The 15,894-nt window shown below is 35.2% G+C and overlaps 2 protein-coding genes across 9 annotated transcripts in view; both read right to left on the bottom strand.

Moving 5' to 3' along the window:
- Nucleotides 1–1,931, bottom strand: part of plce1 (phospholipase C, epsilon 1) — a 93,060-nt gene extending 91,129 nt beyond the window's left edge. For 3 of the 7 annotated variants that reach the window (XM_051914100.1, XM_051914104.1, XM_051914103.1), the window contains exon 1: nt 1,642–1,928. The gene's annotated coding sequence lies outside the window, so the exon portion shown is untranslated. Of the gene's footprint in view, nt 1–1,641 lie in introns of all 7 variants that reach the window. The other 4 variants (XM_051914102.1, XM_051914110.1, XM_051914106.1 and 1 more) reach the window with 3 other exon arrangements.
- A 5,853-nt stretch (nt 1,932–7,784) lies between these two features.
- On the bottom strand, nt 7,785–15,854 carry slc35g1 (solute carrier family 35 member G1). Of its 2 annotated transcripts, XM_051915063.1 has the most exons (4): nt 15,498–15,849; nt 15,151–15,396; nt 11,858–12,032; nt 7,785–10,746 (listed from the first exon to the last, which is right to left on the bottom strand). In XM_051915063.1, exons 2-4 carry the CDS (start codon nt 15,332–15,334, stop codon nt 9,999–10,001), a joined length of 1,107 nt encoding a protein of 368 aa, XP_051771023.1. In that variant the 5' UTR covers nt 15,335–15,396; nt 15,498–15,849; the 3' UTR covers nt 7,785–9,998. The 2 variants fall into 2 exon arrangements, with proteins under 2 accessions (XP_051771023.1, XP_051771022.1); XM_051915062.1 differs by having other exon boundaries at nt 15,151–15,854.
- Nucleotides 15,855–15,894: the final 40 nt, after the last annotated feature.

Raw genomic sequence — 15,894 nt, 5'->3', positions numbered from 1 at the left:
AGTCTTTTGCTTTTGACTACGGGTGAATCTCCAGTTGTCACTTATGATTGTCGTTTGGACATTTCTGGATTACAATCCGCCACCAAAATGACAAGTTTAATTATAGCAGCTGCTGTGAAAAAAGGCTATAAATGATCCATCACCTGCAGCGCCTGGGACTTCTTCTTAATGTATACAGACGTCACGTAATGACGCAAAGGCAAACTTGTGTTTCCCGCGAAAACCTACCAGTATTACTCTAATTAAAAAAAAAAAAAAAAAAAAAAAAACATTATTACAAGCTTACCGTTGTGAATTGGGCTAAGATAAGGAGATAGTTTTAAACACTGGCTGGTTATGTACTTGCTCAAAAATTGATTTTGGATTATTTTTAATCAAAAAAAAGGTACAGACTGCAACTTTAAGCTGACAATTTGTAAAAATTATAATGAAATCACTATATCACTATGGGTATGTCATGTCCAAACATTATATAGGCTGCTTGGAAGAGACAGTCGTTGATGCTAAATCAGTGTTTGCTGTCATAAATGTACAGTTTGACAATCTTTGACCATTTGTGGGTGTGTCATCATGTCTTCTAGCACAGGCATTCTTGTTTTGCTACATGAAACTCAGGTGTGTCATCATTCAATTTCACAACACAGAAAGTGTACATGACATTCAGTAATTCAGTTCATGTAAAAATGTTCAAATACTGAGTACTGTTTCATGTACTGAGTATTGTGTCATAACTGATCAAAGGTCTATGATTACAGGCTTGTTTAATGCAAAGTAAAAGATCCCATCTGATCACAGGACAGTAACCAAGTACTATTTGCCTCCAGGTCTTTCTCAGTTGAGTTCTCATAAAAGCAATGTGGCAAGTAAACTAAAGCAGACGAGTTTTCCATCTATTCACATTTTCCAGGCTGGTAAATGAAAATGGATTGTGTGAGTTTGAGTATAAAGAGCCCAAACCCCAGGATCACTCGTGCCAGATCAGGTTACAGAGCTGGTCAACTCAGTCACAGTACAGACTTTACTAGAGCAACATAAGATTTCCATTAGAGGATGATTTCACCAAACTAGACTTGGGGGAGCCTGTAGAGGCAGAAAGGGGGGACAGAAACATGTCTCACTGTGCTTTTGGGTAAATGTACCTTTTACTAAAATATTTCCTCAATTTACCATAATCGTCACACGCGATTTAAAAACATCATCACGTCTTTTACAGAAGCATCCTCTCTGTCACAGTCAAACTTTAGACACCTGCCTGAGCTCATTGAGAAGCACATTTCACTAACAAAAAAAGTAATAAAGTACCATAGTAATACCATGTCCAAAACATGGTATTACCATGGTATCATGCGTTTTTGCCATGCTAACACTCTGGAATTCTTTGAAGTACGTTGGAGTACCGTGTAAATATTATACCAAAGTATTTAAATACGAAATAAAACAACTGAGGTGAATGAAAACACGCGAGTCGCAAGGCAAACTGTCTTTCTTTCATTTCCAACTGTAATAATCCTAAAACACAATCTATCAACTAACATCAAATGTTGTTTGACGCCCAACTGCAGCTAGATGATAACATAAACTCAGGATTTAACACAACAAACATAACATAAACACGTGCCAACGACAGGAGAAATAACTTACCTCTGCAGAAAGTCACACTAGAAAACCGTCTCTCACGCGAGAGAGGGTGAAACTTCATCCTGGTTTCAGAAAATGACTGTTAAATTTGCAGAGCCCCGCAGCAGCAACCGTATTAAAAACAGCGTTGAGTTTAAGCTGGTGGAGGCGGGAAACTCATTCAGTCAGCAACAGCAGACAGACACTGCAGCAGAGCAGCTCACGAGCACAATAGTTGATCTACTGAGGTGTCACTGCATAGGAATGTCTGAGGACTTTAACTCACGGTACCGCTCAAGAGACTGACACACTTCATTACTGTCAACAGCCAAACGCATACACGCCTTCATAAACAGCCTACTTAATTTTCACTTTCAGAAGTTACCTGACCTGATACCGTACTGTTTCTTTTTACGCCACGTACCATGGTGCAGTCTTTGTATTTACTGAAATGCTTTGTAAATACTATACGCTACGTGATATGGTAGTCATGTGTCTAATAGGCATATCACATAAAATATAAATATAAAAATGAACAGCAGTTCCGTCCTCGAATTCGACTGGCCGAGTGGTTTTCCAAAAGTTTTGATTTGTAGTGGTGGGCAGTGTAGGGGAAAGTTACTTTTAAAAGTAATGCATTACAATATTGAGTTACTCCCTAAAAAAGTAACTAATTGCGTTAGTTACTTTTTATGGAAAGTAATTTACGTTACTTTTGCGTTACTTTTTCTCATCTGGGCTGGGCCGTTTGTTTGTTTTTATAAGAACAAAAAAGTTCTGTTTTTGGCAAATGTAAAGGCCCCTTCACAACAGAAGTGAAATGAATAAGCCTTAGGCTGAAAGAAATGAAAATGAACGCCTGTACAGTAGAGGGCGCAGCTCAAATAAACCTTTCAGCTGTGCTGCAATTCTGGAATACAGAAGAATGGGATGCAGGTGAAGAAGTAAATGAGTAAATGTATACTCACATTTACCCTGCGTTCCATTCGGAAGGATGCCCTAATCCCTTCAAAGGGTTTACCCTCCGGAGTGAGAGCTTCGAAGGGATGTAGGGGTCAAAAAAACTCTTTTTGTTTGCACATTGTATCACGCACAAAGAACTTACGCATTCATTTACTGGAGTAACATTATCAGCTACTGCCGGTCTTTTACGTTAAATATAATGTATATTGTGTCTATGTATTTGGTACATTTAAATGGACTGATAAAGGTAGCTGTAAAGTATTTTTGTTGAAGTACAATGTTGTTTTGACCATAATAATGTACTAAATCTAACTCGTATAAATACTACAGTAGTATAGAAAAATACTATACATACATTTATAGGTAAAATCAAACTCCGAGCCTCCTGTACCCATTCTGTGACGCCAAACAACTTCCCTGTGCAAAGGATCATGGGGGCCCAAAGTGTCCATCAGATGTACCCTTCGAAATCCTTCATTCTGAAGAGCCCTGTTTTCACTCCGAAGTGCCCTTCGGAGGGTGATATATCCCATATGGAATGCACCGTTAGTGTAGAACTAGTCTATAACCATCATATTTATACAGCGCACACAACGCCTTTGCAGTTACTCCCGATTTCTCTCAGTATGGGGTCAGGAGAAGTGTCAGTCAATAAATGGGAAAACAAAGTAACTTGCGTTACTTATTTGAAAAAGTAACTCAGATATTTTGTTGTAAATTTAAAAGTAATGCGTTAGTTACTTTAAAAAGGTAATCTGATTACGTAACTTGCGTTACTTGTAATGTGTTACCCCTAACACTGGTGGTGGGTACTGTCAGTGATCATTCATCCTTTCTGCAGGTTACAATGTTACACCAGCTGGTGGCGAAAGTGACTGTATTTATGAGTGAGTCATTGAATCATTCACTCTTTCGATTCATTCAAAACACTGATTTGTTCAGTAACGCCGCTATTTTGATCAGTGACATGCAATGGCTACTCGACTTTGGTGACTATTTTCATTGGTGGAGCAAAAACAGACATATTATAGTGCATAATATGGTAGTTATGTGTATTAGATGTCAAATAAAATTTAAATATTTACACAACACTTAGTTTTGAGTGGTTTTCCAAAAGTTCTGATATGAAGTGGTGGGGATTTTCAGTGATCATTTCTACAACGTTACGACAGGTGGCGACAATGGCCTGTATTATGAGTGAGTCATTGAGTCATTCCACTGATTCATTCAGTAATGCCACTTTTGCTCAGAGACGCGCAACGTTTGATTTTACCTCGACGTTTGGAACTATTTTCATTGGTGGAGCAAAAACAGACAAAGTAACTGGCAATTATATGCAAGTTACTTAATATAAAGCAATATAAAAGTTTTTGGACACAATCATTTAAATTCCACATTATTTGACATTTACAATGCAAAGATTTTTACTAATTCCATTGTTTTTGAACATACCTTTCTTTAAAGCACCATGGAGTATCATTAATGAAGTATTATTACACTCGTAGGAATGCTGCATGGACATTATCTCGTTTTGGCTACATCTGAAGGTTACTTCCTTTGGCTCAATTGATAACATTGTTTGATTTCCTGTTGTGCCAAACTAGATTTATTGTACAGTTGCTTTATTGGAAGATGATGTGAGCTGTTTATATGCAGATTTTTTTTAATTATATAGTTTATTCATTTTCTTGATGTTTGTAATGCTTTTGTGTATGCATGCAGTGGTAACCCACACCTTTAAACAGTCCAGACAGAGGGGGTTTGTATCCAGTCCCTCCCACCACTTACTACTCTTTAAAAAATAACCTCAGGGAATATAAAATGGGCTATTAGGCAGAGGCTCATATAGACATATGCCAATGCATATTCATTTTATTTTAACCATGTGTTTGTGTTCTTGGCGGAATAGCAATGATTTTTCCAATTCTCAGTCCACAAGGAGGGAACTCTTATGCCATCCAGAAAGAATGTGCAATTCTTCCACTCCCAGTCAATCTGTCACATGTAATCCTACAGCATGTGGAACTATTGCTTTCCGATTGCAATTCATTTAAAAAAACCACACAAGTAAGCTTTTGTATGTTGCAGTTCAGTGTGACAGCCTTTTATGTGCTTTTATGATGCACCCAAAGCACTTTTTGATTTATATTTGGATTTTGTGCAATGATTTCTGATCATTCATTGTAATCGCATGGCTATGAAGGTGTAATTTTGTGTTTTTATCTCATGTATCTGATGATGTTTAGGAACAGATTATTAAATAAGGCTTCATGCAATTGTAAAGATTCAAATGAGGCTGGCACAGATTTGTACAAAAGTGATTGTACTTCATAATCTGTCCCTCTGTGGACCTTTTTTTTTTTTTTTTTGTGGGAACATGCTACTCAGCTTTTACAATGTCTTTCCATTCTAAACACCTGCAAGTGAAGGTTTTCATTAACTGAAGTCTCAACAATTAAATGTGTTGCTTGCTGATCTACAGTCATTGTTACCTCATGTAGCCAGCTGCATAAACTGCTTAGACTTGTCTTACAAATTAGTCATCTAACTTTTTTCTTCATGACTAGCCCATTACTTTTTTAAGTCAGTTACATAAAAAGGTAGATTGGTCAAATTTGAATCTAAAAAGTAGAACTGATTAGCCCTGACTAATTGTTGGTCAGACTGATTGAAACTCAACATGCAACTGGCCAATTATCCGTGTTACACTGCTGCCCTCTACTGGATTGTAACGTCAACTGATCACTTAAATAATAAATAGATGCTGACAAATCAATTTTGAATATGCTCACTCAAAGTGACTAAGCACTTTTAAGTAATGAAATCAAATCTAAGCAGTAAGCATGTTTGTTATTCACTTTCTATTTATTTATTAATCTCTGTAACATCTGTGTTATATGTGCCTTTGCAACTTATGATTTCCTATATATATATAGTCAAACCAAAATGTATTCAGACACCTTGAACATTTCATTCATTAATACAGTTTATTCACTATAGTTTAAAAAATGGTAATAAAATATGACAAGATCTCAGAGTTAAACTGTCTCAGAAAAAAATAATCTTAATTATGTCAGATAACACTTAAGCAAAACATGGTCAAGTCAAAGTGTCTGAATAATTTTTGGTTCCAAATTTTTATCAATTTTACTGGTAGTGCACTGTATGAAGAATTTTTGGGTATAATATGTCACAGTTTACTTTATTTTGTTATCCTCACTTACATAAATGAACTATAGTGTCCTGCGACCGCTAGTAAAAATATATCAAAAATGTCTGAATAATTTTTGGTTTGACTGTATATATATATATATATATATATATATATATATATATATATATATATATATATATAGGCTCACAGTTGCTAAGTGGCAGAATGTCTTAATTCACCGATAGACTAATTTTTAATGCATGCTTGACATGCGACAAACATCAGTGTTGTGCAAAATTCAAACAAAATAAATATTTTATAAATTTAGACAAAATGTAAATATTCTGATACATTATGATAGCCTGTATTTTCTCAAATAATTACATACTGTTAAAATGATCAAGATTAAAAAATGTCATAATGTGTCAATAGCTACAACAATACAAAACTAACTAATCCTTTTTCCTCCCATCTAATTTTTTTTTCTTCATCATGTCCTTTTAGGGGCTCCATAGTACTAATTATAAACATTTAAAAAATTCACAGTCCATTCATTCTGTACTGATAATGATCATGAAAATTAGAAAAATGACCATATAAAATATAACAAACAACACATTGTTGGGACTCATAAGCTTATATTTTAACATATTTGGCAAGATCAGACAACTTTTTACATGTTACAGTAAATTCATTGAATTATACCCTAATTCAAATTACAATCCTGTGTCCGGGTCCCATTTGCTACAGCTCAGATTTAGGGGTTTTAAAGGCATCCTTAATTCAATTCTGAGTGGAGCACAACTGTGGCAACATGGCATATTTTGGCCACATCCAAAAATGGATAATCCTAACCCATTTGTTGTGTTGGTTAACTACGATCCATGCCGCTCTAGCCGCAACATGCCCATTGTGGTTTTTAAAGTAATAGCCCTATTTTAACAAAGCCTTCATTATACCCAACATAAGTGGCTGTGATTTTTTTTCTTCTTTTTTTTCGTTGTAGAATGCTGTCATTATTCTGCTGATCATGTTCTTTCTTTTGATTACAGCACATCTAAAGAGTTTCTACAGTATATGAATTTACATTTAACATTTTTTTATTCCTTTAGCACAGTTTTATCCAAAATTATAAGCAATTAATCACAGACCCAGCACTATTATAACAATATTAAATGATTTGAATTAATATGGTTTTTCATAGACGATTGACATCGATTCATTCGATATGCTATGAAAGTTTCAGAATGAATATTAAATGTGTTTTAGGCAAGACTATCTATCTTTAAAAGGTGTGTAAACTTATAAAATGGAAACTGCTTCCCATATCTTTTGTTGATGATATCAAAGGTTGTGTGCTCAAACAAATTATATGTCATTCTGAGTTTTGCATAGGCCAGTCATGATCTTTTGCACCAGACTCACTAAATCATTTGTACTGGTGACATCCTATGACAATACCTAAGGAGTTTGGTACAACCCATTCTACTGAAAATGCTTGTTTGAGGAGATTAAAGGGTGTAACTGAAATACCCAAAGCCTTTATTTAGCAGGGGACATCCCACAATTTGGACCATGTAGTGTGTGTGTGTGTGTGTGTGTTTATTGAATCTCTGTTGATCTATCATTAACGCCTGCTGCTGTTATCGGTTGATAATGGAAAAGTACTGCATTGGAACAGGCTGTTCATGTCTACAGTTACTTACCAAACAGTGTGGGGCCTTTTGTTTGAGGATAAAGGGCAAAACAGCTTGTTCTTGTTAGAAGGTAGAAGGCAAACAGCCCTAGAAGACTGGCGGAAAACTACACACAATAAATCTTAAATTATGCTGTGTATAGCATTTTACAGAGCATCCCTAAATATATACACAAAGCATGAAGTGTAATTAAAATGATGACAAAATAATGAGAGAAAGAACAGAAAATCCACAAGAATGCAGCTGTAATCCTTCTTAACCACTGGGCAGGGATGAGAATCACATGGTTGTAGCCTACAAAGTTTAAATCTCGGTTAGTACTTCCAGAAAAAAAGACACCGCACTCAACGAGGTAAGAATCTTTCGTTTATTTAAACGGCTAAGTTCAAAAGTCGTATAAATATGCAAGTTGAAATCTACAGCAGGCAGTATTCAAATCAACAACCTTATTCAATAAATAATATGGAGGGATCTGCTCTTACATAAACGGATATTTAACGGATATGTCATCAGATAAAAAAAAAAAGAATAAATTTAAGGCAGCATGTCTTTAATCGCTGGTGCAGTATCAGTAAACCATTAAAGGGTTAGTTCACCCAAAAATGAAATTTCTGTCATTAATTACTCACCCTCATGTTGTCCCAAACCTGTAAGAACTTCGTTTATCTTCGGAACACAAATTAAGATATTTTTGATGAAATCCGAGAGCTGTCTGACTCCATAGACAGCAATTTAATTATCACTGTCAAGACCCAGAAAGGTAGTAAAGACATCATTACCTTTCTGGACCTCAAATGTGTGGTTCATAAACCCTTGGATTTCATCAAAAATATCTTAATTTGTGTTCTGAAGATGAACAAAGGACTTACAGGTTTGGGATGACATGAGGGTGAGTAATTAATGACAGAAATTTCATTTTTGGGTGAGCTAACCCTTTAATAGTGCCTTTAATAAAGATAAACTGACACAAGTCAGTGTAAAGTGCTTTCAGGTCAGTTTACACAAACGGTTTTTAATAAAACAGTCAAATTGAAATAAATATAAAAGGGGAAAAAAATGAGATGCAGTTCAGTTAACTGAAGAGCCCCATTTCAGAGTGACTGAACTACAGAAGAACAGCCATTACTGATAGTCACGGCCTCTTGTTACAACTCACAACTAACTCATCTTTGTGCCAAAACACATGTCCGATATATAAATATGAGTGACTCATTTTATATCAGGCTAATATTTGTGCAGTAGATCTGTGTGTATATCTAAGGTACACAAGGACAGAGTTTAAATCAGTGGTACATCACGGTTCAGAACACATCTATCACTGATTGCATATTCAGCTTTAAGCACATATAATTCAGATTTTTCAAAAATAAATATTCAGACAAACTGTTCACCCTGTGTCTTCCTCTTAAAAGTAATGCCAGTTACAGTACATTGTCAGTGACAAAGTGCAAAGGATTTTAAAGGCATATTTCGCTCCAAAAATAAAATCCTGTCATCATTTACTCATCCTCATGTTTTTCCGAACTTACTTCCATGGAAGAAAAATTGAGATATTGGGCAGAATGTTCACGCTGCTCTTTTACATACAATAAAAGTGAAAGGGGCACAACAACCACTGACGTTTGACATCATTCACATCATGTGGATGATGACAAACTGGGTAAATTCAGCAAATAACTTAAATTTTAGTACTGTCCTCAAACAAATTTACAGTGTGGCTTGGAATACAGTACGTATACCATGTGTACTCATTTTATGGTGTTTTTCCATTTTTTTTTTCATTCCAGTCATTTAGGATTGACAGCTTATATCTTATAAATGGTTAAGGACACTTCACTGACCACTACCTGCATCTATAGTAGTCAACATTTGAAGTTGATCAAAACCTTTCATCAAAGTTGTCCTAAAACCTTCTTCTTAGGACAACTTTGATTAACTTTTTTGATCCACTTCAAATGTTGACTACTGTATATATAGCATTGAAAAACTAAATGAATCATTATTCTTACAGTATATACTAGAGATGCACCGATATATCGGCCAATAATCGGTATCGGCTGAATAGTCAAATCATTAAACTAATTAAATGAACACATAACTTGTATGGAAAAGATCAACTTTGACAAAACATCTCCTTTTAAGTTCCATGGAAAAGAAAAATCATGCAGGTTTGCAATGGCATGAGAGTGAGTAAAGGATGATTGAAATTACATTTTTGGTGATTTTTACACTCACCAAGCTCTGACCAGCAGTCTATTATTATGTAGTTTACCATAACCTCTATATGATAAAGCAGTATTGTCTCAACAATATTATCTTGATTAAAAAATACCTGTAGCATCTTGACTAACAGCCCTCAGCTGAGGTAAGAATATCTACTTTAAGAAACTACAAAACTACTGAAAATACTGTAGTATACTGTACATACTGCATACAGTAAGGTCCTAAGAAAAAAATTCAGACTTTCGATGTATATTATTACAGTAAAACAGCTTCTTTGGTATCTAATGCAGCAGTTATTTGTAGGAAACATTAAAAATCTCTTCTCATGTCACTAGAAAGTGAGATCAGCTCTTGTGTTTTGTGCTGTTATGCCACTTCCTTATGGCCACCCCACTAGTGCTGCAGATCACACACAGCGCCCCTCCCAGACTCCACCATGTGGGTTTGCGGTTGAGGAACAGGAACTGCAGGATGAAGGCCAGAACCACATCCATCGTCCTCATCAGTGCAACAGGTCCTGCTTTCTCAATCTGCAGTGCTTTGGTGAGGAACGCCTGCCCGGCTATACCGAGCAACCCGATGGCCATGAGAGTCCATCTGTCCCAGCCGCAGGACGGAATGGTCCATTCATCCAAGATGAACAAAACAATGATGCACTCGATGAGTCCAATGACTGCATAGTACCAGACGGAGAGGTAGTAATGAACACTTTTACCTATTTTTCTCAGAATGACCATAGTGCAAGCAGCTCCGACTGCCCCTGCGAAGGCAGCCACCGTGCCTTTGATGTGATTGGTGTAGTCTCCTTCGATCCCAGACAACTCACCACCAAAGAGGAATGGAGGTCTGGCTATCAGTATGACACCGGTAAGCGTAAACACGGTAAAAACGACGTCCCATATTGTGCACCTCTCTTTGAGGAAAATCCAAGCCAGCAAGGATGTGAAAACTGGATTACTGAACATTATAACCGTGGCGTCGGCTAGGGGCATCTGCAGAACTGCATAATACAACAAGATCATGGCGTTGGACCCCAGGAACCCTCTGAGGAACAGGTAGATTCGCATACCTCTTGGTCCCAAAAAGCCAGTTCTGAAAAATGAAAAGGTTATAGGCTATTCCCACATTGAAAATTATATTGGATCCAATTACAGGGTCAAGAGAGTCATACTTTAATAAAATGTAGATTCATACTTGTAATTATTAAATATTAATAGTTGTATTGCAGATTCATATTTGTAATATATCAGATTCAAAATTGTATTATAGATTCATACAATATATCATAGATTTATACTTGTATTATACATTCATACTTGTAATATATCAGATTTATACTTGTATAGATTCATACTTGTATTATATAGATTCATACTTGTTTTACAGATTCTTACTTGTAATATCAGATTCATACTTGTAATAAATCATATTTATGCTTGTATTATAGATTCATGTTAGAAATATATCAGATTCATACTTGTTTTATAGATTCTTGTAATATATCAGATTCATACTTGTAATATATCATATTTATTCTTGTATTATAGATTCATATTAGAAATATATCAGATTCATACTTGTTTTATAGATTCTTGTAATATATAAGATTTTTACTTGTATTATAGATTTATACTCAAAATGTAGCATAGATTCATACTTGTTTTATAGATTCTTACTTGTAATATATCAGATTCATACTTGTAATGAATCAGATTTATGTTTGTATTATAGATTCATTGTAGAAATATATCAGATTCGTATTTGTAATATATCAGATTTACACTTGTAATATAATTCATACAAGATATATCAGAGATTCATACTCTTGTTATATATTAGAATCATACTTGTATTAGATTCATACTTGTAGCATCAGATCCATAATTGTATTAGATTCTTATAATATATCAGATTCATACTTGTAATAAATCACATTTATGCTTGTATTATAGATTCATATTAGAAATATATCAGATTCATACTTTTATCATGTATTCATACTTGTATTATAGATTCATACTTATATTATAGATTCATACTTGTAATATTTACACTTATATTATAGATTCATACAAGAAATGCATCATAGATTCATACTTGTATCATAGATTCTTACTTGTAATATATCAGATTTATACTTGTATTATAGATTTATACTTGTAATATATCTGATTCATTCTTGTAATGTATCATAGATTCATACTTGTAATATATCATGGCCGGCATGACAAACAGCATCTGGAAGAAGCACCGAACTGCACTGATTTGGATGGCGTGCATCCCCTCGATTTTCTTCACAAGAAGAGCCGCAGCGGAGAAGAAGACAGATGCTAACAAGCTGTACATGAGGCCCAGCCCCGGACAAGCTGGTTTCTTTTCTGTGGATGAATACAACAAAACAGCTTAACATCATTTTGAGTGAATTAATTAAATGGTGTGCGGATTGATTGATTAATTATGGCCTGGTTTCACAGACAGAGCTTAGACTAAGCCAGGATTAGGCCTTAGTTTGAATAGGACATTTAAGTAGCTTTAAAAACATTACTGGTGTGCATCTTCAGACAAAACAATGGCACTGACATATTTTAAGATATGTCAGTGCAAGTTGCTTTCAGTTAAAACAGCTCAAACATGCATTTCAGTCTGAGACTAGGCTTAAGCCTTGTCTGTGAAACCGGGGGTAACTGTTTTATCTGCATAAATAAATATTTGTTGAGAAAAACCCCTAAATGAAGACAATTCAAATGCAATACCCTTGTGACTAGGGTTGGGCACAAATCAATTAAAAAATTAATTGACTTGACCACAAACCACAGGAAACTGAACTGGAATTTTAATTTCTTTCTGTCTTTCTTTCTTTCTATCCATCCATCCGTAAGACCTATAAACTTCCAAACCTCTATTTTTTTACTGACAGCAGAATTTACCAAAATCTTCACTTCTAAGCTTAAATTGTTCCTCATATTACATTTTTCTCTTTCCCACAATATTTTATTCATTGGAGCACCATATGAAAGCACTTTATTACCACAGTCTTTGTAGACAAACCATTTGCACAAATGATGGAAACGAGACATGAGAAGTACACTCAGCGTGATTTGGCTTTGTGGGGTGTGATCTGAATTTTGATCTTGGAGTGGAATGAGATGGAGGGAGCAAAAACAGCATGAATCTCAACACACTGTTGGTGATTCTGTTTAACTTTGACACTGAAACGATGACTCAAATGTGACGGCAATGCTTATGCAACCAAATGCAACTTTACTACCTGTCGGTGAGCTGAGCCCATGCTCAATCAGGATGTGTGGTTGCCAACATTGGACAAACGCCAAATTGTATCAAATGTCCCATGAGAACCTGGGCTGAGTCAAAGATCATGGGCCCTGGAACATAACACATACCCAAAATACAGGTTTGGTTTAAAATAAACAACTTCACCAGAGCTTTTAGAGAGAACAGGCTGGAAAAAAAGGACGCTGTTTCCTGGTGTGATGCAAACATAGTTTTTTCCCACAAAGCCAGTACTGCTCATAATGACAAAGCATTTCTTCTTATCTGATAAAATATTTTATTCCTTTATATCCTTTATGTAAAAGACAAGATGACAACTTCAAATTTCAAAGGTACTTTGAAACAAAATAGGTTCCCAATGTTCTGTAAGGATGTACTTGCCTGGTCACACAGAATCTCATTTAAAAATAGAATATGAAAAGCAGGAAAATTAGATACAATGTAACAGTGTACAGTGTCCCCTTACAAAAGTTACCATGGCAACCACGGTTTCCAACAACATACAATAGACTGCTACAGTCTGAAGTAAAAACCCCATTCATTTCCTCCACAGAGGAACTTGTTTTTGAACAACTGAACAAAATCAACAGTTTAATTTGTATTTTTGTCCAATTTTCAAATACTTTTTTGCTTCAAATCAAAGTTTGTAATGTTGTGATCCACCTTGTAACAAGTTAGTTTGGTTCATGGCTTATCTAACGCATTAACGAAGGCTTTTATAAAATCCCTATAAGAAAAACGAACTGGAAAAATCCTTCTGGAACCAGCGCCGCTGAAAAAGTGCACTTTATTGTACTACAGTACACAAAACTGTAGTAACTTGGAATTAGCCACCACTGTAATCAAAAATACGTTAATAAATCCCATATTAATTTATAAGAATTCAACAATATAAACTTTTTTGGATGACAGGTGGCTATAACCAAGAAATCGTGGTTTATTTTAAAAGCGGAAACAATGGTTACAATGGTAACTGTATGTAAGGGACTTGATACAATGTAACTGTTCTCGTCAGCTATAAAAAGAAGCTACCATGGTAACCCTACCATTTATGCCACAATTGCTACAGTTAATAATAGCTTACTGTAAAACCATGAAAAATTTATGAGATCTCCTTTAAACAGATTAAGAAACACTCATTTCATTCATTGTTTCATTTTTATTTGCTTAATTTTTGATGGCATATGGCTAATATAAAGTTGCTACAGATTTACTGTAGTATCAATGGTATTTTAAAAAAGATACTGCAGTTATTATGGTGAATGTAACATGGTTGATGCCATTTATTCCAGTTACTACGGTTAATAATTAATGAATACAGTTCTCCTTCAAACATCTCAAGAAACATTCAGAAATCTATCTCGTGTTGTTTAATTTATTTATTTATTTATTTGCTTGTTTAATTTTTTGATGGCATGTGGCTAATACAAAGTTACCACAGTTTTACTGTAGTATCAATGGTATTTTAAAAAAGATACTGCAGTTATTATGGTGAATGTAACATGGTTGATGCCATTTATTCCAGTTACTACAGTTAATAATTAATGAATAGAGTTCTCCTTCAAACAGCTCAAGAAACATTCAGAAATCTATCGTGTTGTTTAATTTTATTTATTTATTTATTTATTTGCTTGTTTAATTTTTTGATGGCATGTGGCTAATACAAAGTTACCACAGTTTTACTGTAGTATCGATGGTATTTTAAAGAAGAAACTACGGCTATCATGGTGAATGTACGTTTGTTACAACGTAACTGTAACGTAACTACAACTCTCAGATTTTACAAAGTAAACATAAAAAGTTACCATGCCAACCCTGCCATTTATCATAGATAACTACAGCTATTATTATTTAAATTGTAAAGTCATGGTAAATTGATATGGGGTTCCGTTAAAACAGTGTAAGAAACTATCAGAATCTTTCTGACCTGTTTTTAATTTCTATTAATTTATTAATGATTTATTGTAGTAGTATCAGTAATTATAGTAACTGTGGTATGTTACAGGCAGAAACGACAGTTACTATGGTGAATGTAAGGGACTTGTAACTGATCTCGATATAAGCTGTAATACTTAAAGAGTCACAGAGGTCACACAGGTGTAGAACAGAAACAGAAACAGAAATAGACTGATCGTAGAACAATTTCAGGATCCGTAAGTCTGTAATGAATATCTTCTGATCGTGTTAGAGTTTACATAAGTTTACCTTTTTCAACTGTTTTTGCCCCCGTGTCCTCCTCACCATCATCCTCCTCCTCCTCATCATCGCGGACAGTGTCGTTTCTCTTGCAGCAAACCGGCACACAAACCCGGTAAAAAGCGTCGCCGTTGACCCGTCGGCAGTCCTCTGCGTCAGCATCCGCATCTGGCACTTCTGAACGAGTTTGCATCTCAATTTCTTCCCCAACGACCCCATCGTCAACTTTATGACAAAGCACTCTGATGTCGTCCGCTGTATAAGGGACAACAGATAAATCTGTGTCATTATTACTCACAGAGCCATTGCGCTGTCTAATATCACCCATGACAGAAGAGAACAGCTGCTGGGCATACCTTAACCACGCGTCTTGACACACGGTTGCCTTGGGGTAGAAATGGTACCGAGCAACAAGTTAAATTATTAACCTTGTACAAAGAAAGAGGTGATTGCGTGACTCTGCCGCTAGAGGAAGACAAAACGTATTTGTGGTTGGACAACAATGACGTTTCAAAGAGTTTATTCTACAGAGTAGAAATCATTTTTGAATTCAGAGAATAAATAATGACACACTTTTACTTGTATGCTCTTGTATGCTTGGTTCTTGATGTTTAGGTCATATTTTGCCAAGTAAAACTGTTTAATGAAAACGAAGTATTTTAGGACCTTTTCTTCTTTCATCTTAAAGGGTTAGTTCAGCCAAAAATGAAAATTCTGTCATTTATTACTCACCCTCATGTCGTCCCAAACCCG

The sequence above is a fragment of the Ctenopharyngodon idella genome, chromosome 12 (assembly GCF_019924925.1).
Source record: "Ctenopharyngodon idella isolate HZGC_01 chromosome 12, HZGC01, whole genome shotgun sequence".
NCBI lineage: Eukaryota > Metazoa > Chordata > Actinopteri > Cypriniformes > Xenocyprididae > Ctenopharyngodon > Ctenopharyngodon idella.
This window is presented reverse-complemented; position numbering and strand designations above follow the sequence as displayed.

Coding starts and splice junctions, on each gene's coding strand:
- slc35g1 (XM_051915062.1), bottom strand. CDS start 15,469: ATGGGTGATATTAGACAGCGCAATGGCTCTGTGAGTAATAATGACACA. Junction 12,033..15,150: donor GGCAAAAACAGTTGAAAAAG/GTAAACTTATGT, acceptor ATTCATCCACAG/AAAAGAAACCAGCTTGTCCG. Junction 10,747..11,857: donor CCGGCCATGATATATTACAA/GTATGAATCTAT, acceptor TTCATTTTTCAG/AACTGGCTTTTTGGGACCAA.